The sequence below is a fragment of the Thalassophryne amazonica genome, chromosome 6 (genome assembly GCF_902500255.1).
Source record: "Thalassophryne amazonica chromosome 6, fThaAma1.1, whole genome shotgun sequence".
NCBI lineage: Eukaryota > Metazoa > Chordata > Actinopteri > Batrachoidiformes > Batrachoididae > Thalassophryne > Thalassophryne amazonica.
In genome coordinates, this window is record NC_047108.1 from 15,981,399 (window position 1) to 16,006,546 (window position 25,148).

The window sequence follows — 25,148 nt, forward strand, 5'->3', positions numbered from 1 at the left end:
CGATGTAATAAACTCCGTATTTAATGAATTTTGTATAATGGATTTTTGTTCACATTGGACAAAACGTCCTGCCCTATCACAATGTATCCACATTAAAAAACCCTCGCATGTACCAGACAGAGCAGTCTGAACATGCCCAGTAACAGAGGTACAAAATGAAGTTCAGCATTGACACTCACCAATTCAAGGAAAGTGGGTACCATATTTCCTTGATTAAAAGCCAGGCTGTTTATTTTTTTCAAACTGGCTCAGACCCAGCGTCTAAATGAGGCAGGCCTTTACTCAAGGCCAGTGATTATTAACAAAATGCTGCTTGCTGCCTGCACTGTAATATCGTGTTAAGTTTCACACATATCCCTGGGTGTGATGAACAAAACCACTTCAGATCAGAGCCCTCTGCTTGGCTGTGAACCCTCCCTGTAACGCGCACCTGCTAAATGACTGATATCACAAGGGCTGTGATTGATGACTTACATTTTCACTTTTCACATTTTCACTTACATTTTCACTTCCTCTCCTGATATGTTTTAAAAGTTTTTTCAGTGCACACGCTGATTACAGTTCAATCATGGATCAAATACATTTGGCAGAAAAGTCCACAAATATGACCAACTTTATAACATAGAGTCAGAAATTACACATAGTGTAAAATTTGGACGGCATTTGGATGAAAACGGCGAAACAGCGTGAACAGAGGAGATTTTAGACTTCCAGTTTTAGGGGTGCTTAGCGCATTTTTTAAATTTTTAAAATCTAGATGTCCAGAAATACAATTTCCCATGATTTCAGAGTGAAAATATTGCTTGTAAAAGCTGCATACATTGTCAAAATGATAAAAAACAAAACAAAAAAAAAAACGCATATTAGCAATTTTATGTATGGATTAGCCCATACATAAAATTCCTGCATTCTGGTGCAGTTTATATGACAAAGTGACAAAGTGACAAAGTTTTTTATTCGGCACACAAAATATTCAAATAGAAAAAATGAACAATTCCACAAACAAACACAGACAAATAATATGACATAACAATAATATAAATAATAATATAAATATAACAAATAATTTAATCTCCTAATGTGGTGAGGGCAAATAGTAATTGCAACTTAGGAGCAGGTCTGAAATATTCAGAGGCTGAGTAAAGTATATTATCCTTGTTTTTATATTAGTCTTATGAGCCTATAGTTATTGAAGATTTTTTATTTCATCTTAACAGATTATTATGTCATAGTACTTAGTACAGAACACTCACCCTGGTATTACTTTTCAATTACATTTAGACAGTTTTAGGCATTACTTAGACTGTGTTTTAGTTTTGGATATTTTTATATTTATTTATTTATTCTACAAACTGACTGATGTCTCAGTTTTTCTGGCAGCACGCACATCCACGTTGTAAGTCATAAAAATACAGTAGTTGCAGTTGTTATGATCAGTGAGGTTTAGTGCCGTGTGCAGGAGGACCTGGTTTAGCACAGCGACAGCAGCACTCCACTATAAGGCTGGATGGAGAACACAGATGGTATACTGCACATAAATGGGTTCAGGATAAGAAATACGAGGTCTGTGAGAAAAGTATCGGACCTTTTTATTTTTTTCAAAAGCCATATGGATTGGAATCATGTGTGATTGCATGAGACAAGCTTCAACCTTTGTGCGCATGCGTGAGTTTTTTCACGCCTGTCGGTTGCGTCATTCGTCTGTGAGCAGGCTTTGTGTGAGCAGTGGTCCACCCCTCTCGTCGGATTTTTATTGCGAATAAATGTTGCGAATAAATTGCGAATAAAGAGGAGCAGCTCCATCGTGCATCACAGTGGAGCCACATGGTACAAAGCAACGCCGTGATGAAGCCTTCCAGGACATATTGGGGCATGTCCAGCTCATGCACAATCACAATCGGATAATCACACGACTGAAAAGCAACCGGAATCCATCTAAAATCCACCTGAAAGCCGTCCTGTGAGACCAACACAGAGGTGGTTTTGTGCCATGTAATGAACGGCTCCGTGGCGCGTCCTTCCGCTTTTGTTTCCATGACAAAAACTCCTGTAACAGTGAAATGTGCCATTCATTTCTAAACTGGACGCTGCCTTGATCCGGTATGTCGTCTGACTAGCACAGGAATTGTGAAAAGACATGGACATCAGCACCTTAAGACAGATGTGCGGAAGAGTTCCGCGCGTCGTGGTGGAGCCGCATGGCGCAAAGCAATGCTGTGATGAAGCCTTCCAGGACATGTTCGGGCATGTCCAGCTCATGCACAATTACAATCGGATAATCACACAACTGAAAAGCAACCAGAATCCATCTGAAATCCACCTGAAAGCCGTCCTGTGAGACCAACACGGAGGTGGTTTTGTGCCACGTAATGAACGGCTCCGTGGCGCGTCCCTCCGCTTTTCTTTCCATGGAAAAAAAACTCCTGTAACAGCGGAATGTGCCGAAAAAGTGCTGATGTCCACGTCTCCTGCCTTTTTGTGAAAGTAAGACGAGGTCCCGGATCAACAAAGCCTTCACGTTGGAAATGATGTGGTTGTTTGAGCATGTCGATTGGCGCTGGGAGCGCGCCGCGCTCTCAGCAGTTGTGGGCCGTCCTTAAAGCGGCAGTAACACTCCTTATGTTGGGAAAGTGTAGGAACACGGACCCACAACAGGGGGCGCAAATGAACGGACAATGGAGTAAGTCAAATAACAACGCTTTACTGTTGTGAATGTGCACAACGAATACAACCAATCACAGAAATGGACAACAGCCAATTCACAAAAGTGTCGTGTGGGCAGGCTCGAAGATAGGAGACGCCTCTCCAAGGTAAGACCGGTACCACACGGCTTCCTCCGCCACAGGACCCCGGGAATACTGGAGCCGCCAAGTCCCGAACTCCCAGGTGGCCACTGCCTCCGCGTGTCGGACCTGGTACTGCTGGCGAGGAAACAAAGTACAGTCAGATGGGGGCGCGTTTGCACCCAAGACTCCGAACAGCAGGAAAGTTACCTCCACCTCTCGTTGGAACAGTAATCCAAATAACTAGCTTAATCCAAAAAGATACACTCTGTTAGCGTCAATACGTTACCTCTCCGGTAAAAACGATATCTCGGCAATGAGGTGGAGATGCCGTCCTGCTGATATACCCCACTGATGATTGCCATCAGCTGTCTCAGGTGATGGGTGACAGCTGTCACCAAGGCGGCTCCCGTGAGGCGGCGGCGCCCTCTGGTGCCTGGAGCCCGCACTCCAGGCAGGGCGCCCTCTGGTGGTGGTGGGCCAGCAGTACCGCCTCTTCAGCGGCCCACACAACAGGACCCCCCCCTCAACGGGCGCCTCCTCCGGGTGGCGATGGTAGAAGTCGGCCAGGAGGGCCGGGTCCAGGATGAAGCTCCTCTTCACCCAGGAGCGTTCTTCAGGGCCGTACCCCTCCCAGTCCACCAGATATTGAAAGCCCCGGCCCATCCGTCGGACGTCCAACAACCGGCGCACTGTCCAAGCCGGCTTGCCATCGATGATCCGGGCAGGAGGTGGCGCCGGACCGGGTGTACAGAGGGGCGAGGTGTGATGGGGCTTGATTTTTGACACATGGAATACTGGATGGATCCGCAGTGAGGCTGGAAGCCGAAGCCTCACTGCGGCGGGATTGATGACCTTGAGAATCTTAAACGGACCTATGTACCTGTCTTGCAGTTTTGGGGAGGCCACTTGCAGTGGAATGTCCTTGGTGGACAACCACACTTCCTGCCCGGGGCGATACGTAGGGGCCGGGGTCCGCCGCCGGTCTGCATGGGTCTTCGCCCTCATCCGGGCCCTCAACAAAGCAGAACGGGCGGCACGCCACACCCGACGGCACTTCCGCAGGTGGGCCTGGACCGAGGGCACACCGACCTCTCCCTCAACCACCGGGAATAACGGGGGCTGATACCCCAAACACACTTCAAAGGGGGAGAGGCCGGTGGCTGATGACACTTGACTGTTGTGGGCGTACTCGATCCAGGCCAGATGAGTACTCCAGGCCGCCGGGTGCGCGGCTGTCACACAACGTAGCGTTTGCTCCATTTCTTGATTGGCCCGCTCTGCTTGCCCGTTGGTCTGGGGGTGATACCCGGATGAGAGACTGACCGTGGCCCCCAGTTCCTGGCAAAAGCTCCTCCAGACATGCGAGGAGAACTGGGGACCGCGATCGGAGACGATGTCTGATGGTATTCCATGCAGGCGGACGACGTGGTGGACCAGGAGGTCCGCTGTCTCCTGGGCCATTGGGAGCTTCGGGAGGGCCACGAAGTGGGCCGCCTTGGAGAATCGGTCCACTATCGTGAGGATGACGGTGTTTCCCTGAGACGGCGGGAGGCCCGTGACAAAATCCAGGCCGATGTGGGACCAGGGGCGCGGGCAGCGGCTGTAGCAGTCCCGGAGCCTTGCGATGGTCGGCCTTGCCCCTGGGGCAGGTGGTACAGGCCTGGATATAGTCCCGGACGTCGGCCTCCAGGGACGCCCACCAGAAGCGCTGCCGGACAACTGCCACGGTTCTTCGCACCCCTGGATGACAGGAGAGCTTAGAGCCGTGACAGAAGTCCAGGACTGCAGCCCTTGCCTCTGGTGGGACGTAAAGTCTGTTCTTTGGTCCAGTCCCGGGGTCCGGGCTTCGTGCCAGGGCCTCCCGGACGGTTCTCTCTACGTCCCAGGTGAGGGTGGCCACGATAGTGGACTCCGGTATGATGGGTTCCGGTGGATCCGACAACTCCGTTTTGACCTCGTCTTCGTGTACCCGGGACAAGGCATCCGATTTCTGGTTCTTGGTCCCGGGCCGGTAGGTGATGCGGAAGTCAAAACGGCCGAAGAACAGTGACCAGCGGGCTTGCCTGGGATTCAGCCGCTTGGCGGTCCTGATATATTCCAGGTTCCGGTGGTCAGTGAAAACCGTGAATGGCACGGACGTTCCCTCCAACAGATGTCTCCACTCTTCAAGAGCCTCTTTCACCGCAAGGAGTTCTCGGTTGCCGACGTCATAGTTTCGTTCAGCCGGGGTCAACCTGCGGGAAAAATAGGCACACGGGTGAAGGACCTTATCGGTCTTCCCACTCTGGGACAGCACAGCTCCTATCCCTGAGTCCGAGGCGTCCACTTCAACCACTAACTGGCGACTAGGATCGGGCTGCACCAGAACGGGTGCAGACGAGAAGCGCCGTTTCAACTCCTTGAACGCGGCACCGCAACGATCCGACCAGGTGAAGGGGACTTTTGGTGAGGTCAGGGCTGTCAGGGGGCTAACAACCTGACTGTAGCCCTTAATGAACCTCCTGTAGAAATTCGCAAAGCCGAGGAACTGTTGCAGCTTCCTACGGCTTGTGGGTTGGGGCCAGTCTCTCACCGCTGCAACCTTGGTCGGATCAGGAGCGACGGAGTTGGGGGAGATGATGAACCCCAGGAAGGACAAAGAGGTGCGGTGAAACTCACACTTCTCGCCCTTAACAAACAGCCGGTTCTCCAATAACCGCTGCAGGACCTGACGTACATGTCGGACATGGGTCTCAGGATCCGGAGAAAAGATGAGTATGTCGTCTAAATACACGAAGACGAATCGGTGCAGGAAGTCCCGCAAGACATCATTAACCAACGCTTGGAACGTCGCGGGAGCGTTTGTAAGACCGAACGGCATGACCAGGTACTCAAAATGACCTAACGGGGTGTTAAATGCCGTCTTCCACTCGTCTCCCTTCCGGATCCGAACCAGGTGATACGCATTCCTAAGATCAAGCTTGGTGAATATCTTGGCTCCATGCAGGGGCGTGAACACAGAATCCAACAAGGGTAAGGGGTATCGGGTATAGGGGCGGGCGTTGGTGTTTAACCGCTCGGGGCAGTCCCTTACTTGATGCTCAATCGAGCCACAAACAAAACACGCCCCGCGGGCCAGCCTCCTTTGTGTGACCGGTGCCCTAAATGTTGCCCTACTCGTGCCCTCGCGTGGGGAGGGCGGAACGCGGTCGGAACCGGAAGGGAGAGGGACGACGCGTGCCTGGCCACGCCCTTCGTCTCGTTCCCGACGGCGCTCATTTAACCGATTGTCTAAACGTATAACAAGATCGATAAGCCCATCTAAATCCCGCGGTTCGTCCTTAGCCACCAGGTGCTCCTTGAGGACCAATGACAGTCCGTTTACGAAGGCGGTGCGGAGGGCAGCGCTATTCCAGCCGGACCTCGCAGCCGCGATGCGGAAGTCGACTGCATAGGCAGCTGCGCTCCGGCGCCCCTGTCTCATTGACAGCAGCACGGCTGAAGCGGTCTCTCCTCTATTAGGGTGATCGAACACCGTTCTGAGCTCCCTCACAAACCCATCATATGTCAGAAGGAGCCGTGAACTTTGCTCCCAGAGCGCTGTAGCCCAAGCGCGTGCCTCACCACGAAGCAGATTTATCACATAAGCTACTTTGCTAGCGTCAGTCGCGTACATGACGGGACGCTGTGCGAAGACGAGCGAACACTGCATAAGAAAATCCGCGCACGTCTCCACACAGCCTCCGTACGGCTCTGGGGGGCTTATGTATGCTTCAGGGGAAGGTGGGAGGGGTCGTTGGACAACCAGTGGAACGTTGTTGTTACGCACAGGTTCTACGGGAGGGAGAGCCGCAGCGGCGCCCAGAGGGCGTGCTTCCACCTGCGCGGCGAGAGCCTCCACCCTGCGGTTCAGGAGGACGTTCTGCTCGGTCATCAAATCTAACCGAGTCGTGAAAGCGGTGAGGATCCGCTGCAACTCACCGATTACCCCTCCTGCGGACGCCTGTGCGCCTTGTTCTTCCATTGGCCGTTCAACAGCCGGTTGACGCCCCTCGGGATCCATGACGCTGGCCGAGATATCCTGTTGGGAAAGTGTAGGAACACGGACCCACAACAGGGGGCGCAAATGAATGGACAATGGAGTAAGTCAAATAACAACGCTTTACCGTTGTGAATGTGCACAACGAATACAACCAATCACAGAAATGGACAACAGCCAATTCACAAAAGTGTCGTGTGGGCAGGCTCTAAGATAGGAGACGCCTCTCCAAGGTAAGACCGGTACCACACGGCTTCCTCCGCCACAGGACCCCGGGAATACTGGAGCCGCCAAGTCCCGAGCATTCTGACAGTTAGTGTGACTCGGGGGTGTTGACTCATTTAAACTAACATATTCATCCTGCTGTAACCAGGTTTCTGTAAGGCAGAATAAATCAATATGTTGATCAATTATTATATCATTTACCAACAGGGACTTAGAAGAGAGAGACCTAATGTTTAATAGACCACATTTAACTGTTTTAGTCTGTGGTGCAGTTGAAGATGCTATATTATTTTTTCTTTTTGAATTTTTATGCTTAAATAGATTTTTGCTGGTTATTGGTAGTCTGGGAGCAGGCACCGTCTCTACGGGGATGGGGTAATGAGGGGATGGCAGGGGGAGAGAAGCTGCAGAGAGGTGTGTAAGACTACAACTCTGCTTCCTGGTCCCAACCCTGGATAGTCACGGTTTGGAGGATTTAAGAAAATTGGCCAGATTTCTAGAAATGAGAGCTGCTCCATCCAAAGTGGGATGGATGCCGTCTCTCCTAACAAGACCAGGTTTTCCCCAGAAGCTTTGCCAATTATCTATGAAGCCCACCTCATTTTTTGGACACCACTCAGACAGCCAGCAATTCAAGGAGAACATGCGGCTAAACATGTCACTCCCGGTCCGATTGGGGAGGGGCCCAGAGAAAACTACAGAGTCCGACATTGTTTTTGCAAAGTTACACACCGATTTAATGTTAATGTCTATATGAACATGAATTATTTATTGAATTAACAGCAAAGCATAGAAAGGACAGACAAGATCTAATGAAGTCCTTAAAAGTAAGAAAAATAAAAATGTGTGACTTAAAAGTCAGAATTCATACCAAAACACCAGTAACACAAGTAAGACACCTCCACAGTCTGATACATATGTTCAATTTACCCTTAGCTTCACTTTCCATCCTTTGCTATTCTCAGTGTCCATATCTACTATCACATAAGGTCTATAGAGTGCACAAACCTCACCTGAAGCCTTTTTTTCCTTTTGAAAACAATGCTCTGATATCCATCACTGCACTGCAGGTTTGCCACTTACTGCCAACAAATAAAAATGCAAAATGAGTTTTATGATTTATGCCTTTTTAGCAGGAATTTAAATTATTCACTTATTATCATGCTGTGCATTAAACTTTGTGGTAAAGTTTACAGTCTTAATTCTGAAATGCTTAGTTAAGGACCTTAACTAAGCATTTAAGGTCAGATCTGAGTTCATGGTATTAGATGTAGGAGAGTGATTTGTTCATAGAAGCTACACAGATTGAAGGGCGAGCACCATTTAGTAGCTGACAAGAGGATTTAGTTGAAAAAAAAGACAACACTGAATCAGTCTTACATTTGAACATGCACAGCGCGCACTAATTTGTAGAGCAATATACTGTGTTTAGCGATAGGTAGCTAGGTGAGTAAAATAAGCACTTTTCAGAGAGTTGCACTCGCTCTTCACATTCAGAGACATAAACTGTGAATAAATACCTCGCAAATGTGACAGTCACCTGGCAATCACTTGACAGCGCGGCTGGGCGAGGTTACCACCAGCGCTCACAGGACAGCGCCTCTGCTAAATGAGCGCCACCGCAGGAGAACCACGTGACACAAACACATACCAGAGCAGAGAGAGAGATGAGTGTAGGCGTGCTTCGTGGACTGAACCATTTGCCCAAGAAGGGGAGATGATCAAATTAATGTGTTCTTGTAATACATATTTTGGCATAATGCTTGAAATAGGTTGTTTGAAAAAATAGTAGTTAGTATATATATATATATATATATATATATATATATATATATATATATATATATATATAGGGGTGCTTAAAATATATTTAGGGATGCTTGAGCACCCCTAAAAATAGGCTAACTCCGCCCCCGAATGTGAAACAGTTACAAATTAGCGCACAAAACATCACGCTGATGAGCAGGCGTGCACAAACCCAGTGCGCACCAGTGTCTATCAAGCAGGAACAGTGCCAGGTGCAGCACATGGCACCGCTTTTGTAGAAGAAATAAAAACCAGCTGATAGGTGTGGAACCACATTGCGCCACTTATGTGGAATAATTTTAAAAAAGAAAAAAACACACCAACCAGGACACAAACTCACGCCTTTCAAAACCTCTGATTCCCACTACCACTAAGTTACAGAGCTGTTCTTTGAAAGCTGTGGAAAGCTGCCTCATATCAGGAATCACATGGAAGTATTAAAAAAAAAATCCCACACTATATAAAAACACCACATTTATCAAGCGAGCAAGACAAATATGATTCATCTGTTCCTCTGGTGATGACCCATGGCCACTGACATACAGTCATGAAATGACATTAATGAGAAGCAGTGTGCTCTGATCATGTCCACATCTACTGGTCAGGTGCGTCCAGTTGGCCGCGCACGTGTTCTGCCCGACACGCGTGTCTTGTGGATGGCGCGCCACAGCACAGACACTGCGTCATGTGGAACAGAGCTCACGTGGGTGACGTGTTCTGATCTGACTGTCCGTTTCAACCTGGGGAGTTGTCAGTGTCCGCTCCATGCACGCGCTCGCTTGCTGCAGCTTGTCGCCACCACGGCGATATATGTTTTTATTTATGTCCATGAAAATTCAGCAATCAGACACACGCGCCTCACAGTGGTCAGTTGTTGGTCCATGACTGTCCAAACACAGTAGGTGTTGTGTAGCTGGAATGTCCAGAGTGACAGATCACCATTGCTGCTTCTGTCAGAAGCCACGCATCCCGTAAGTGGAGCGCACACACCCACGTGACAGTGTGTGTGTTTGCAAAGTCACACTCATGGGGAATTTAGACAAACTTCACAGCAGTATGACAGTGATTGTCTGCAGTCTGTTGTCATACCAAGAGTGTGACTGGGCACACATTTTCTAAGTGCCATGTGCGCAGTGTTAGGTGTTCGTACGTGTCACCTGGAATTTGGCCGGCACCTGCCACAAGAGGGTGCGATGGGTTCACACAGCGCAGGCGCACAGGTGCTTGTGTGTGGAAATAGTTGTAGCAACAGATGTACAAGGCATTGGCGGCAGGGAAGACATAACATGGTTTTCACACAATTCCTGTGTCATGCGTAGTAAGTGTGCACTTTGTCCAAACTTCGCACTATGTGTGAAGGGTCTGTACTGTTGATTTGGAGGTTGATGATTGAATAAAAGAAGCTGAGCTTGCTGAGGGACAAATTAATCCAGAAAATCCAGAAAAACCCACTGTTCCTGCTGCAAATTGCATAAAGACGCGACAGAGAACTTTGCAAGGGTCACGCGCATGTCGACATCATTGCATGGCCACCAAGTTACAGAGCTGCAGAAGCATAAGTCAGCCTTTTGGAATTTAAGGTACTGCTCCGCAGGGGATTTAGAAAAAGAGCGACTCGACCAAATATAATTTTTTATTGCACATAATGTTGGATGCTTATTTAAGGCAGGCGTTTATTTTTTTCAGATGAAGTTTTGACCCGGTGTCACAAGACCAAACGGTCCCCCCTAAAAAAAAGAGCTGCTGGCTGCTGCGTTCACTGCGCTGCCATCATGTCAAAGTATCAGTAGTGACTCACTGATTATCACCACTTTTCTGCATAAAACGGGCTTGTTTCTGCTTAAAACTCACTTTAGAATGATTGAACAGGTTTTACTTTGTCATCTGATGGTTAATAATCACATTATTCCCTTTGATTGCATTGGGTGAAGACAGTCCCTCTCAGAGGAGCTGCTGTGGTCCCAAATGATGCATGTGCAGTGAAGGCAGGTGGACCAATTTTTAGGGGGGACCATTCGGTCTGCGACACCAGTCATTAAATGCAGCAGGTCCTTATTCAAGGTCAGGCGTTTAATCTAGGAAATACATAAGACTGCTGCTGGGGATTCCGTGTAGACCATTCGGCGCCTCCTGGCTGTAACTAATCTGTTTTATACATATATAACAGATTTTGTCTGTTTTATACATATAATGGATTTCGATTATAGCGGACAAAATTCACTGGTTCACCTGAAGCCATTACATGACAGTATTACTGGATTAAGAAATGAAAGGAAGCTAACCAGAAAGAAAACATGAAATATCTTTAGTTCATGCTGTCTGCAGTGAAATAGAAGTCAAAGTAAATGTAAGGATCACTCTGTTTTAGTTGTTGGTGGTGGATTGTTGTTGCATTGTTTGCGATGTCTGTATCAGCCCAAATTTCAATGGTTTAGGGTTGTATGAAGATTTTGCAAGAACTGTTTTTTCCATTTACTTTTTAAATCAAAGTAAGGCACATGTCTGTTTGTATGTGTGCATGAAATGATTTCCATTTGGATTTGACTGGATACTTTCACCTGATATCATTTCCCTTATTGCTAGTTGCTCTCATCAGTTTTTGTGTTCTTCAGATGAGTTTTTCATCCCTCCACTGTGGTAGAAATTGATTCATTTTATATTGATTGTCAGTGAACGCTGCAAATTTCATTATCTGCTGAACATGTTTTTCTTAAAACCTTTGCAGCTGCGATTCTGTTCAACACTTGTAAATAAGAAGGTCATGCAAACAAAGACTTGAGGTTAAACAGAATTAAATAAATATGAAGAGTAAGAGAGAAAAGATGAAAAACTGAACAACACAAGAGACAGAGATGTAAATGTTCTAAATCATTATTTATTCATACAGTAGCTTCTCTTTGCTTTTGAGGAACAAAATAAAACCCTTCAGGGAGAGAGGGTTTTTTTTTATATTCATGCGAAGAAAAAAAATACATAATGTTTTGATATTCATGTGATAATTTTAAATTAATCTTCTTTATATTAATGTAAAAATTTTATGGTAATGTGTTTTTTATTTGTTTTTTTTAGCATTTGTGTTGTAACCTTTTTAATGTTTGAAATTTCAGATAATAATCCAAATTCCTTTTCTTCTGCAAACCTATTCAGTGTTTGTAAAAATAATATTGATAAACTCTATGCACATTTTGCATCTATTTGTTTTGGGTGTATGGTGGTGGTTGTGGTGGTGGTGGTGGGGGGTGGGGGGGGGTTAGAAGTAAATACATATTTTTAAGAACCACACAGATAACTAACTACACATCAAATATGGACACTGCAAAAACTTTCATGTTATAACAGCCCAAGAGTGAAAAATGATAAAAACACAAGTGGTAGAAAAAAATTCAAATACACAGTAAATGTATTTGTACAGGGACATGGATAATTGTACAAACATGACATTCATAGCACAGTTAAACATAAATAAATATAATGGCTATCAGACTGTGGAAACTGAAGGAGGACGAGTGTCGTGTGAAATTCTGGAACGAAGTGAGACAGGCACTGGATGGAGGCGAAGTTATTTTGGACAACTGGAAAAGTACTGCAGATGTGGTGAGGGAGACAGCTCAGAAAGTGCAACATTTGACAGGGGAAAGAAGACAAGGAGACTGAGGTGGAATGACAATGTTGGCGAAAAAGAATTGGGATAGTCGGAGTACAAGGAGATCAGGTGAAAAGAGAAGTGGCAACGGCTAAGGAAAAGGCCTACAGCAAGTAGTACATGAAGTTAAACACTAAGGAAGGAGAAAAGGAATGTATTGATTTGCCAGACAAAGGGACTGAGCTGGATAGAATGAGCAACAAGTTAAGGTGATAAACGTGTCGTAATGTGCTAACACACGAGAAGAGCGTACTGAGAAGGTGGAGGGAATATTTTGAGGAGCTGATGAATGAAGAAAATGAGACAAAGAAAGGCTGGATGATGTGGAGAGAATAAATCAGGAAGTGCAAGAGATTAGAAGTAACCACAACTATAAAGATGATAAAGAGTCAAAAAGCTGTTGGTCCAGATGGCCGTCCAGTGGCGGCAGGGAAGTTTTTAACCAGATTGCTTCATAAAATCTTGGAAAGTAAGGGGATGCCTGACGAGTGGAGAAGTGTGCTGGGTCAGATTTTTAAGAACAAGGGTGATGTGCAGAGCTGCAGTAACTACGGAGGCATTAAGCTGATCATGACATTATGGGAAAGAGTAGTAGAAGATAGGCTTAGAAAACAGGTGAAGATGTGTGGGCAGCAGCATGGTTTCATGTGGAGGACTTTTAAGTTAGACCTATCACATCTTTGTTTACATTATTTGGAAGCACGTTTGGGTCAGTGGGGAGGCCTTTCCTGTGTGCCACGCCCACTCCGACCAGGCCCCAGAATAAATGCATCCAGTAAATTTCATCACTGTCAAAGTGGATTTTAGAATTTGGTAGTAACTTATTTTGACAGCTCGACTTTGGGTTTCTCCTCTAATTTTATGTAATCACAGTAGCATCTGCTATAAAATAAGAGCTCAGGATTTTCATTACAGTTTTTTTTTTTTTTTTTTCCAGTTTCATTTTTGAAGTCATTTTAGCAGCTAATGAGCTTTTGTCCTGTTTCAGGTTTTCATTGGTTCTATTCATTTTGCAGCTGTTTGGTTTGAGTATTAATTTGTTCTTTCTAGGGTTCTTTTCATTTTTATTTTTGCCATAAGGATTCAAGAATAATGAAGAGATGAGGCTGAATAAAGATGACGGAAGGTACAGAAACTAAAAATAATGAAAGATTAATTGACACAGAAGATGTAAGAGCGAAGCACAAAAAGAGAAGTGCAGAGAACATTGCGACAGGAGGAGGCATGAGGAAGGAAAGAAGGAAAAGGAATGAAAGGGGAGAAAGAATAGGATGCCTTTTTATTTTCCAAAAAGCTGCAGCTGTGATGTCAGAAAACACATTTATGAGTGAAGCTTTTAGAATTCCTCACATGGTTGAACTTCAGTGGGTTTGAACACTTTGGGGCGTGGACGGTGGGTTTTTCCAGAGTTTGGCGTCAAACACTGCCAACATGCCAACACCCAGAGCCGCACTATTTGAACTTCAAACCAGAAACCCTATGTGATGTCACAAAGGGTTTCTCCCGTATACACACAGTCTATGCTTTGGTCTGAAACAGAGAAAAGGATTCTGGGTAATCAAACTGTGCAGCGGCTTTCTGATGCACTGATGTGCAGCTATGTCAAATTATAAGTTTGCGTTGTCTCGCTGCATTATGGGGTTGAACCACAGCACAACAATGTAAAAAAAAAAAAAAAGTTAACATAAACAACATTTTGAAAAAATGCAGATGAAATTCAGCACACAGAAAAACCACAACGCTAACATTCTGCACACATTACAAAGGCATGGCTGCAGATGAAGAGAGTACGGACACTAGACTGACCTTCCTGTAGTCCTGACCCCCCAAACATTGAATGTGAGAATTTTGAAACAAAAAGTGCAACAACAATGACCCTGCACTGTTGCACACCTTAAGATGTGTCTGCAGGAAGAATGGCCTTTCACCACACTTCAGTTTATGGTGAAGTGACAGAGAAAAGTTATTGTTTGCACAAAGTCTCTCCAATCACAGCCACAGCTGATATGGGATGCAAGACTTCCCTTAGTAATCTCCTTCATGCACACTCAGTTTTTGGAGATGATCTGTTTCAGTCAAATTTAACTCCTCATCTTTCTTGTTTAACAGAAGTAAAGTTAAATGTTTCTGTTTCATTTTAAATGGTTTCCAACCTTTAGAAAAGTAGTTAAAGGACAAAGGTCGCGCCAAAATCATAATTTAAATTTAGGCTGTTAGTGAGCATCCGGTGATCCACCGGGATTACTTTGTGCACTTCCATGACCAGTTTCAAAGTATTTGCAGCAAACACCTACGGAAATATCTGAAAACAAAGTACTTGTGAGTACTCTGTGTTTTTGACAGGTGACGTAGCTACTAGAAGTGTCCCAGCGTGCGCTTCAATGGAATGTAGCTGATAATGTTAAGAAAGGGGTCACAGATTAATTCCAAAGTTGACACAAGTGTAATGTCATGTTAAGATGACTTGTTTTTAAGTGATAACTGTTGATTTTGCTGCAGTCACGGTAAAAGCTGCAGCTCCAAGAAGGTTTCTGTGCACCTGCACTGCCACGAGTCATAAACGCAGCCTGCCAATAACAATCTCTGCTGCAGGATCAATTTTGTGCACGATTAATTATGAGTGTTGTTATCAATAAAATCTAAGAAAAAATACAACTGCTGCCGGGGAAAACAAGTGTCTTGTCAGCTGCACACAAACACACACACACACACACACACACACACACACACACAGCAAAGTTCGCAGCACACATACATACGAGGTCTGTTAGAAAAGTATCGGACCTTTTTTTTTTTTTTTTCAAAAACCTGATGGATTTGAATCACGTGTGCTTGCATGAGCCAACCTTGAACCTTCGTGCGCATGCGTGAGTTTTTTCATGCCTGTTGATTGCGTCATTTGCTTGTAAGCAGCCTTTGTGTGAGGATGAGTGTCGTCTCTCGTCGTTTTTTCTTTGCAAGGAAATGGCGGAACGACTGGAGCAGTGCGACTTTTTGCCAGAAACTGGGCGACAGCCAGGTGGAAACCATTCGGATTATTCAGACGGCTTTCGGTGATGATCCTATGGCAGGGGTGGGCAATCATGTGCCATGAAGGGCCAAAACACTGCAGGTTTTCCTTTCTACCAATCACTTCAGCAGATGATTTCATTAAAGATTAGGTGTTCATGTTCAGGGGAGAAGCTCATCAGCAAGTCACCTGTTGAGATGAGTGGTTGCAAGGAAAACCTGCACTGTCTTGGCCCTCGTTGCCCACGCCTGTCCTATGGGCATCACACAGATTAAGGAGCAGTACAACCGGTTTAAAGACATCTGCACAACGGTGGAGAGCAAGCCACGCTCCGGACGGCCATCAACATGCTGAAATGACCAGATCATTTCCAAAGTGAACGCTGTGGTGATGCGGGACCATCGTGTGACTATCCGAGAAATTGCGGAAGAGGTGGACATCAGCACTTTTTCGGCACATTTCACTGTGACAGAAGATTTGGCCATGAAAAAAGTTGCAGCGAAATTCATGCCGATGGCTTCGGCACAAAGCTGATGGCAGAGCAAAAGAGCCACCGTGTTGAATTCTCACAGGACATGCTGGACTCCGAAAAATGATGCCCACCTCTTCCACCATTCGGAAGATTCAGACGGCTTTCGCTGGCTTTTCAGTCGTGTGACTATCCAAGAAATTGTGGAAGAGGTGGGCATGTCACAACATGTCCTGTGAGGCTCTGCTTGGGGAGGCCTGCACTTTAGGTCATCTCCTCTCTGTAAATCTGAGCCATCGCTTTTGAACAGCAGCGCAGAAGCTTCGTTTTCAGGCACAGCAGGTTCGTTTCCCTTTGTCTGTCAGTCATTGGGATGTTTCTGTTTTGCTAATAAGGATGTCACATACTGAAAATGCCAAGGACTGCCAAGTGAAAGGTTTTCCGGAAATGCACCTGCTAACACTCAGAGTGAGAGGAATAAAATACATCAGAGATGACTAATTATTAACATGTGTGCATGAGTACTTTTATGTTGTCCTGCTAAGTGGGATGTTAAAATATGTGAGACATGTCCTTTAAAGAATTTTATGTTTCATCTTGTAGCCAGTGATCCGGACCATTTTATGTATTATTATGAATTTGATTTTAATAGACTTTTTATGCACTTTTACACTCAGTATTATTTGCATAATTTTGCTGAGGAGACGCGTCTTTCAAATCTATTTTTCTGTTGATTTTTTTAACCCCTTGACAACCACAGTAGAAATACATTTTTTGCTTTCTTGTGTTATCATCTGAGTAGTTTACCTACATGTTACTTTCATTGTCATATTAAGTTCTTCCTTCGGCTGCTCCCTCGTTTTACTCTCGGGGTCACAACAGCAAATCCGAGGTGGGTCTGCATGTTGAACTGGCAGAAGTTTTACACCGGATGCCCTTCCTGAGGCAACTCCACATTACCTAGAGAATTGACAGGGCTGGGGTTTGAACCTGGAACCTTCCACACTGGAAACAAGCACACTAACCGCTTGGCCACCAGCCCTTTTATTGTCAAATCAGTTAAAAATAAATGAACAGTTTGGCCACCGAGTGGCCTCCCCCTTTTTTTGCGCTGCTGTAGGGACTCTGCTCAGACAGGCTGCTCATGTTAAAGTCGCCATTCCTGCTACTGCAAAGTATTCTGGGTAAAAGCTTCCTCCAAATGTCACTTTTGGTGGCGGCAGCTTGCAGATGCTGCATGCATGCTAACAGCGCGGCGCTCATGCAGCCAAAGCGATGCTTCATGTGTTTGATTTTCTCTCCTCAGATACACAAAGATGAAAACGGCGACGAACATCTACATCTTTAACCTGGCTCTGGCTGACTCTCTCTTCCTGGCTACGTTACCGTTTCAGGTACAACACGTTCATGCTGCGAACACTTCATGGTGCTGCTGCCTTTAACCGTGTGAGCTTGTGAGGTCACACACTTCTTTGATTAGCTTTATATTATTTGTATGTCAAACAATAAGACACTGAGGTCTACTGCAAATTGGTATTTGACCCCAATGACCTTGACCTTCACCCACATGATTGACCTCTGGTTAACCTTGTCAGGACCTACAAATTGGTTGAAAATCCAATTCCATGACTTAGACTTTTCCCAAAATATCAGGGTCAACCTAGTGAAGTATCAGGTTTAGTAGAAATGACCTGAGAGGAGCAGGTCAACAAACAAGATAGGCAGACATGACCTCTGACCCCATTGATTGGTGTTTGGCAAGTTTGACCTTCAGGAGTGCCAAAAAACTCTGTCCAACTCTGTTTATTCGCATAGCACATGGAACAAATTTCAATTTATTTTCATTTATATAACACCAGAGGTGTCAAATCCAGCTTCAGAAGTTAAAAGTCCAGCCACATATTTGTTCCATCTTCCCAATAAACCAGCTGATTGTAATTAGTTCAGCTCTTCAGGCAGGTGGATGAGCTAATTATTAAGATCACCCGTTTTAGGTGCACAGGTAGAAGCAACACATGGGAAGGTTTTTATTTTCTGAAGCCGGATTTAACATCGCTGTATAGCACCAAATCACAACAAAGTTGCCTCTGATGATTTGAGGAAGAAACCTCAAGCAGACAAGACTCAAAGGGGTGACCCTCTGCTTGGACCATGCTACCGACACAATAGACAGTACGAATATAGAGATTTTGGGCATCCATGCCGGTGCACAGGACGGGATGTCTGCAGAAGAAGACACCCATTCCCATCTCTGGATGGAGCCACACCTCAAACAGAGAGAAAAACAGAATCAGGCTTCAGCATCAAGCAACAAGAAAAACAGAAGAAATACGAAGGTGATCGCCGGCCACTAGCCTTAAGCTTCACTAAAAGACCCAGAATTTAGATAAAGTTGAGGCCATGGCCCCCTCCGTTTCGTAACAAAATGAATTTAAAAAGGTAAAAAGCATAGTAACATACTATGCCAGTATGCTAGCCATACGAAAGGGAATAAGAATGCAGAGTCCGAGCCGGTACGTAGAGTTGAAGTAGGTCAGCTAAGTAGGAAGGTGCCAGTCCGTGAACAGTTTTGTAGGCTAGTAACAGAACCTTAAAATCTGATCTCACTGGGACAGGAAGCCAGCGAAGAGATGCCAAAATGGGTGTAATGTGGTCAAACTTTCTGCTTTGTGTCAAAAGTCTGGTAGCAGCATTTTGAACCAATTGGAGAGAAAATAGAACATTGCAGTAGTCCAATCGAGAAGAAACAAATTCATGAATCAGAGTCTCAACATCAGCCATAGACAGAATGGGATGAATCTTCAAGTATTTCACAGGTGGAAGAAAGCAGTCCTCGCAATATCTCTAATGTGGAGGTCAAAGGACAACGTAGGTTCAAAAATTACCCCAAGGTTCCTCACTTTATCAGTGTGATGCATGACACACGAACCTGGGCTAAGCGTTACCTGGTCAACTTGATGCTGATGTCTCACTGGACCAAGAACCATCATTTCAGTCTCATCAGAGTTTAAAAGTAGGAAGTTTCTAGACATCCAACTTCTTACTGATGCAAGGCATTCTTCTAAGGATTTTATGTGGATGAGATTACCAGCAGTTATCGGCATGTATAACTGAGTATCACCAGCATAGCAGTGAAAGGTAATCCCAAAAGGCCACACTATGTGCCCAAGGGGTGCTATATAAAGGGAGAAGAGCAGGGAGCCTAAGACAGACCCCTGTGGAACGCCAAATTTCATGTCACTAAGGTTAGTGGTAGTGTTACTGTACAAAACACAGTGAGAACAAATGGTCAGGTATGATGTCAACCATGCAAGGGCACTCCCAGTATTCCCAAAATGATTCTCCAACCTATCAAGTAGAATATAATGATCCACAGTATCAAATGCAGCACTGAGATCTAACAGCACCAGAATTGTAGTGGTATCCAAATCCATTGCAAGCAGAAGATCATTCACCACTTTAGTGAGAGCTGTCTCTGTAGAATGATATTTTCTAAAAGCAGACTGCAGTGCCTCAAAAAGATAATTCTCAGTGAGGTGATCCACGAGCTGCCGTGAAACCACCTTTTCCAGAATTTTAGAGCAAAATGATAGATTTGATATCGGCTGATAGTTTTTCAATACACTAGGGTCAAGATTAGGTTTCTTAAGTAACGATTTAATCACTGCAGATTTGAAACATTTAGGAACAGATCCAGAAGTTAATAAGAGATTAATAATTTCCAGCACAATCAGCCTGAAAGTAGTCCGCAGGTCCTTAAACAGTTTTATTGGTATAGGATCAAATAAACAGGTTGTGCTTTTTGTAGATGTTACAGGTTTTCTCAGCATGCCTACTGAGATACTATCAAATTCTGTAAGTCTAGGTAATACCTCAGTAATGGTGCCCACCTCAAGAGCAGGGTGTAGTGGCTGGGTTGAGGCATGCTGGGATATGTTTAACCTAATGTCTTCTATTTTGTTCTCGAAGTAATCCAAGAAAGAACAACAGCACACGCTGTTGTTCTGCCCACAATGATTTATATATTCCAGTTTGATCTTACAACCCCAATTCCAGTGAAGTTGGGACATTATGTAAAATGTAAATAAAAACAGAATACAATGATTTGCAAATCCTCTTCAACCTATATTCAATTGAATACACCATAAAACACGATATTTAATGTTCAAACTGATAAACTTTATTGTTTTTGTGCAAATATTTGCTCATTTTGAAATGGATGCCTGCAATACATTTAAAAAAAGCTGGGACAGTGGTATGTTTAACAGTGTGTTACATCACCTTTCCTTCTAACAACACTCAATAAATGTTTGGGAACTGAGGACACTCATGACTGGGTATAAAAGGAGCATCCCCCAAAGTCTCAGCCGTTCACAAGCAAAGATGGGGTGAGGATCACCACTTTGTGAACAACTACATGAAAAAAATAGTCCAACAGTTTAAGCACTTTTCTCAACGTTCATTTGCAAGGAATTTAGGTTTTTCATCATCTACAGTCCATAATATAATCAGAAAATTCAGAGAATCTGGAGAAGTTTCTACATGTAAGCGGCAAGGCTGAAAACCAACATTGAATGCCCGTGACCTTCGATCTCTCAGGCAGCACTGCATTAAAAACCGACATCATTGTGCAAAGGATCTTACCGCGTGGGCTCAGGAACACTTCAGAAAACCATTGTCAGTTAACATAGTTCATTGCTACATCTACAAGTGCAAGTTAAAACTTTACCATCCAAGCAACGTCTTTTTCGGGGACGTCCCTACTTATTTCAGCAAGACAATGCCAAGCCACATTCTGCACGTGTTACAACAGCGTGGCTTCGTAGTAAGTGTGGGTACTGGACTGGCCTGCCTGCAGTCCAGACCTGTCCCCCTTTGAAAATGTGTGGCGCATTATAAAGTGCAAAATCTGACAACAGAGACCCCGGACTGTTGAACAGCTGAAGTCGTATATCAAGCAAGAATGGGAAAGAATTCCACCTACAAAGCTTCAACAATGTGTGTCCTCAGTTCCCAAACACTTATTGAGTGTTGTTAGAAGGAAAGCTGATGTAACACAGTGGTAAACATACCACTGTCCCAACTTTTTTGAAACGTGTTGCAGACATCCATTTCAAAATGAGCAAATATTTGCACAAATACAGTTTATCTGTTTGAACATTAAATATCTTGTCTTTGTGGTGTATTCAACTGAATATAAGTTAAAGAGGATTTGCAAATCATTGTATTATGTTTTTATTTACATTTTACATAACGTCCCAACTTCATCAGAATTGGGGTTGTAAAACTGATTTAAAATTATTCTATTTTTGGAAGATTTTTGCTGAAGTTGGGCAAAAATATCATTTCCTGTTGACTTCCATCATTTCAAATATCAAAAAAGTCAAAACATCTTGTGACTGACATTGATACTAATCCTCAAGATGTACTTGATGAAACAGCCACACAAATCCACAATTGTGGTGATTTTCACTTAAATTAATAAAAATTTGCCTGAAAAAATTGCAGTCAAAACAGCAGCATAACTGCACGCCAGAGTGCATTTTTTTAGTTTGTTGTGTAATTTTATGTACCATCGTTATTTCACCTCTTTTACTCAGGCTACATCCTTGACAGAAAGCTGATCATGTGAATCATGTAGATGTCTTTGATGATCTAACTGGAGTTGTGAATCTGTGTTGCGCCCCCTGCTGGATGGAGGTCAGTACTCACCCTTGTCTTTATGTAGGGCACTGACGTGTTTCTGGGCTTCTGGCCTTTCGGTAACGCGCTGTGTAAAGCGGTGGTGTCCATCGACTACTACAACATGTTCACCAGCACCTTCACGCTGACGGTGATGAGTATGGATCGATACGTGGCCGTCTGCCATCCCGTCAAGGCACTGGACATGAGGACCCCTCACAAGGCCAAGGTCTAAAAAAATAAATAAATAAATAAAACCAGCACAAAAGTATTTTAATTTAATTTTCACACAAGTCTGTTTTCATCTGCAAAACCCATCGATTTCTATTTAATCCACTAGATGGTGGATGCAGCCTGTGAGCTGTTGCCAGGCAGCCGCCATCTTGCTTCTTGTTATCATGCGTTGTCAGGCATTAGATTAAATAGAAATTGATTATTTGCTGACTTAGGTTGAAGTGATTTGAAAATGCTGTTTTGTGCAGCGTTTGGGTGCAGCACCCAACTGACAAAGGATTGTCAGCTGGTTAAATAAAGGTTAAATAAATAAAAATAAATATTAATAAACTGTGGTGTGAGCTTTCGTAAGTGTGTATGATATGTAATATTAATGATGTGGGGAAATTACTAAAATTGCTGATTAAAGGTTAGAAAATGATTTTTTTTTTTTATCTGTATTCTGTAAAATAGTGACTTCAGTTTTACTGCCTGAATGCTTTGTCGTGATAAATATCTCACCATTCATTTAGTGATTCATTTAGAAGTCTCACTTTCATAAGTCTCAATTTATCCTTTTTTAATAAGTCTCGTGTTTCTTCTTCACATCAGGTTTTCCATCCTGAGATATTCTGTAAGAGCAAATTCATAGAATTGAAATGTTTTTTCTCTCAATTTGGTGGGTCACATGACAGTCGCTTTGACATTCTATATACGACTAATTCTCTGTGATATACTAATAATAATAATATTGTAATAATATACTGTAATATACTGTAATAATATTCCAGTCTAGTGTTTTCAGATTTCTTTCAACGTGGTCCAGAAATTGTTGAATAATCTTACTTTCACCCTGGCCGGCGTGGCTGTTTCATTTTATTTATTTTATTTGATATTTTCATGGAGACGCGCTCCAGAAGAATAGCACTGCAGGTGGGTTAAGAGCAGTCTTTAATATTAATATCTTTAATATTATGCAAGTGTGTGAAGCTCTTACTTTCACCCCTGATTATTTCCCATCTTTAACTTCATAATGAAATAAATTAAGGATCAGACTACTATCTGGTGTCATGGTGTCTGTTTGTTGTTTGTTTGTTGGCTGGTTTGTATTTTTTGCTTTATTTTTTCCTTGCTTATTTCTGATTGTAAACCTTTATTACACTTATAAAACACAACAAAAACATATATAATCTGAAAGCACAGGTTGTCCTGCAAAAAAAGAGACATAAAAATTGATTGTGGGATGCAGGGAGAGCTGTTAACAGCAATAATAAAACATTTATGCCAGGGAAGTGTACTGTCCAAAAAATGCCCTCGGACCCCAGAGGGTTAGCCACTGAATCTGAAACATGATGGTAGATTCGTGAAATGACGTGGAATAAGTCTCTTTGCCAAAGGGTATTCCATGTGACGTTAGTGATCCTATGGCCTTGGCGGAGGTTTGCGCTCTCCGAGTGCTTCTAGTTTTCTGTCTGGACTGGGACCAACAAATTAATTCAAATCTATTATATAAACAGTCTGATCCTCTTCTGTATTTGTTTTGACAAATAGTGGCTGTACAAATGTGGGACTGAGTTTAAATAAATGTAACAGCACAGCAAATGTAACAATGTAATAGCACGGAAAATGCAAATTTATGGTGAAACTCTCTTTAAAACATTGATCATGTCCACATTAATTTCTATTTATGTCTGGTCATTAATCGCTAACCAAGATGGCGGTGCTCTGGCAACAACCAGCGAATGAGCGGATCACCGCAGTCCTCCATCTAATAAGAAAATAGAAATCGATGGTAAAAAAAAAAACCTATGGACATGTAAAATTTTTCTTTTTCACTTCTACTTTTTGATATTCACATGCTGTATTGTGGGTAAATTCACATTTAACGTGTGTATATTTATTTGTTTGAATTATTACTGAATCAGCCAAAAATCATCCTTTCCCATACTGTTATAAAAATCACTTCTTATCACTGTTAAACAAAAAAAAAAAATGTGAATCTGTTTATTTCTTACTTTCTTAGAAAATAGTTTAAAAATAATTAACTTATTTTAATTTTAATTTAATTAAATTTAATTCCACAGCAATGAATTTTGGAGTGAATCTGACAAATGTATATCCAAACACGTTGGAGCTATATCTCTGCGCTGCAGTGATGCATCCAGGGGGGAAGGGAGGGATGCACCCCCACCACCACCACCACCACCCAACAAAAAGAAAAGATGTGAAGAAAAAATATATGAAGGAAAAAGAAAAGAAAAATATTTTCAAAGAATGAAAGCAAATCAAACAAGTGAAGGTTTTTATGTTTGCCACAATTTCTTTCATCATTGTTTTCCGTGGAAAAAACTAACATATCTAAACAATATGACATAGTTTTCATGTTGTATCATCTGTCTACAGATATGTAGGAAAAATGTGTATGATCGGCAGGATACTATTATAGATAAAAGTTTTTTTTGTTTGTTTGTTTTTTTTTTTTAAAGATTCCTGGACAATCTGTCAAAAATTCGCTGGTGATTATGAAAGATATAGTTTACAATAAAAATAATTACATTACTTTGTAAATTTGACTTTGTTTTGTTCATATTCATGGTGGAAAGTGTTGTTTACTACTATTATAAAAATGATTTCTTTTTAATATCAGTGACAATATTACATTGAATGAACAGAATCTGCTGAACAATGAATCAGACCCCCCCACCAAAAATTTCTGGATCCACCCCTGCTGCACTGTCCTATGCCCTGAACCTGTGCACTTCATTGTGTAGTTTTTTCTTTCAGTAACGTAGTAAAGGCTCTATGTTTGGTGACTCAGCTGATAGTTAACAAGTCTCACATCCATCATTTGATACTTGTTGCATTTTCTCTCTTCATGCACGATGTTCAGGTGGTGAATATCTGCGTGTGGGTGCTGGCGTCAGCCTTTGGAGTTCCAGCCATGGTGATGGGAAATGTGGAGGTGGAACTAGAGCACAAAAGTAAGTACGCCACACAAGCGTACTGATACTGCATGGTGCACATGCACACACATATATAGACACACACACATATGCGTGCTCCATCTGCGATGTACTACAATGAATTTTGTCTTCTGCTGCTGCTGCAAATAGAGTGAAAAAGTGCTTTTATCTGTCAGTTAATGATAAATATATCATTTCTTACACAACTGCTTGCTGAAGCCGATCTGACAGCATTTGTGTCTTTGGAGGGCGGGAAGAGATGCAGAATATTTAAATTTCAGTTAGACTTACCATGCTTTGCCCCACTGGAGACTATTTCATTGGATAGAGGTT

General features: G+C 43.4%; 1 protein-coding gene across 1 annotated transcript in view; it reads left to right on the plus strand.

The window, feature by feature from the left end:
• oprl1 (opiate receptor-like 1) overlaps nucleotides 1-25,148 on the plus strand; it is a 152,326-nt gene that overhangs the window by 92,718 nt on the left and 34,460 nt on the right. Inside the window, exons 2-4 of the mRNA XM_034171792.1 lie at nucleotides 17,264-17,351; nucleotides 21,686-21,868; nucleotides 24,743-24,833. Of these exons, the coding sequence (XP_034027683.1) occupies nucleotides 17,264-17,351; nucleotides 21,686-21,868; nucleotides 24,743-24,833 (362 nt within the window). The remainder of the gene's footprint in view (nucleotides 1-17,263; nucleotides 17,352-21,685; nucleotides 21,869-24,742; nucleotides 24,834-25,148) is intronic.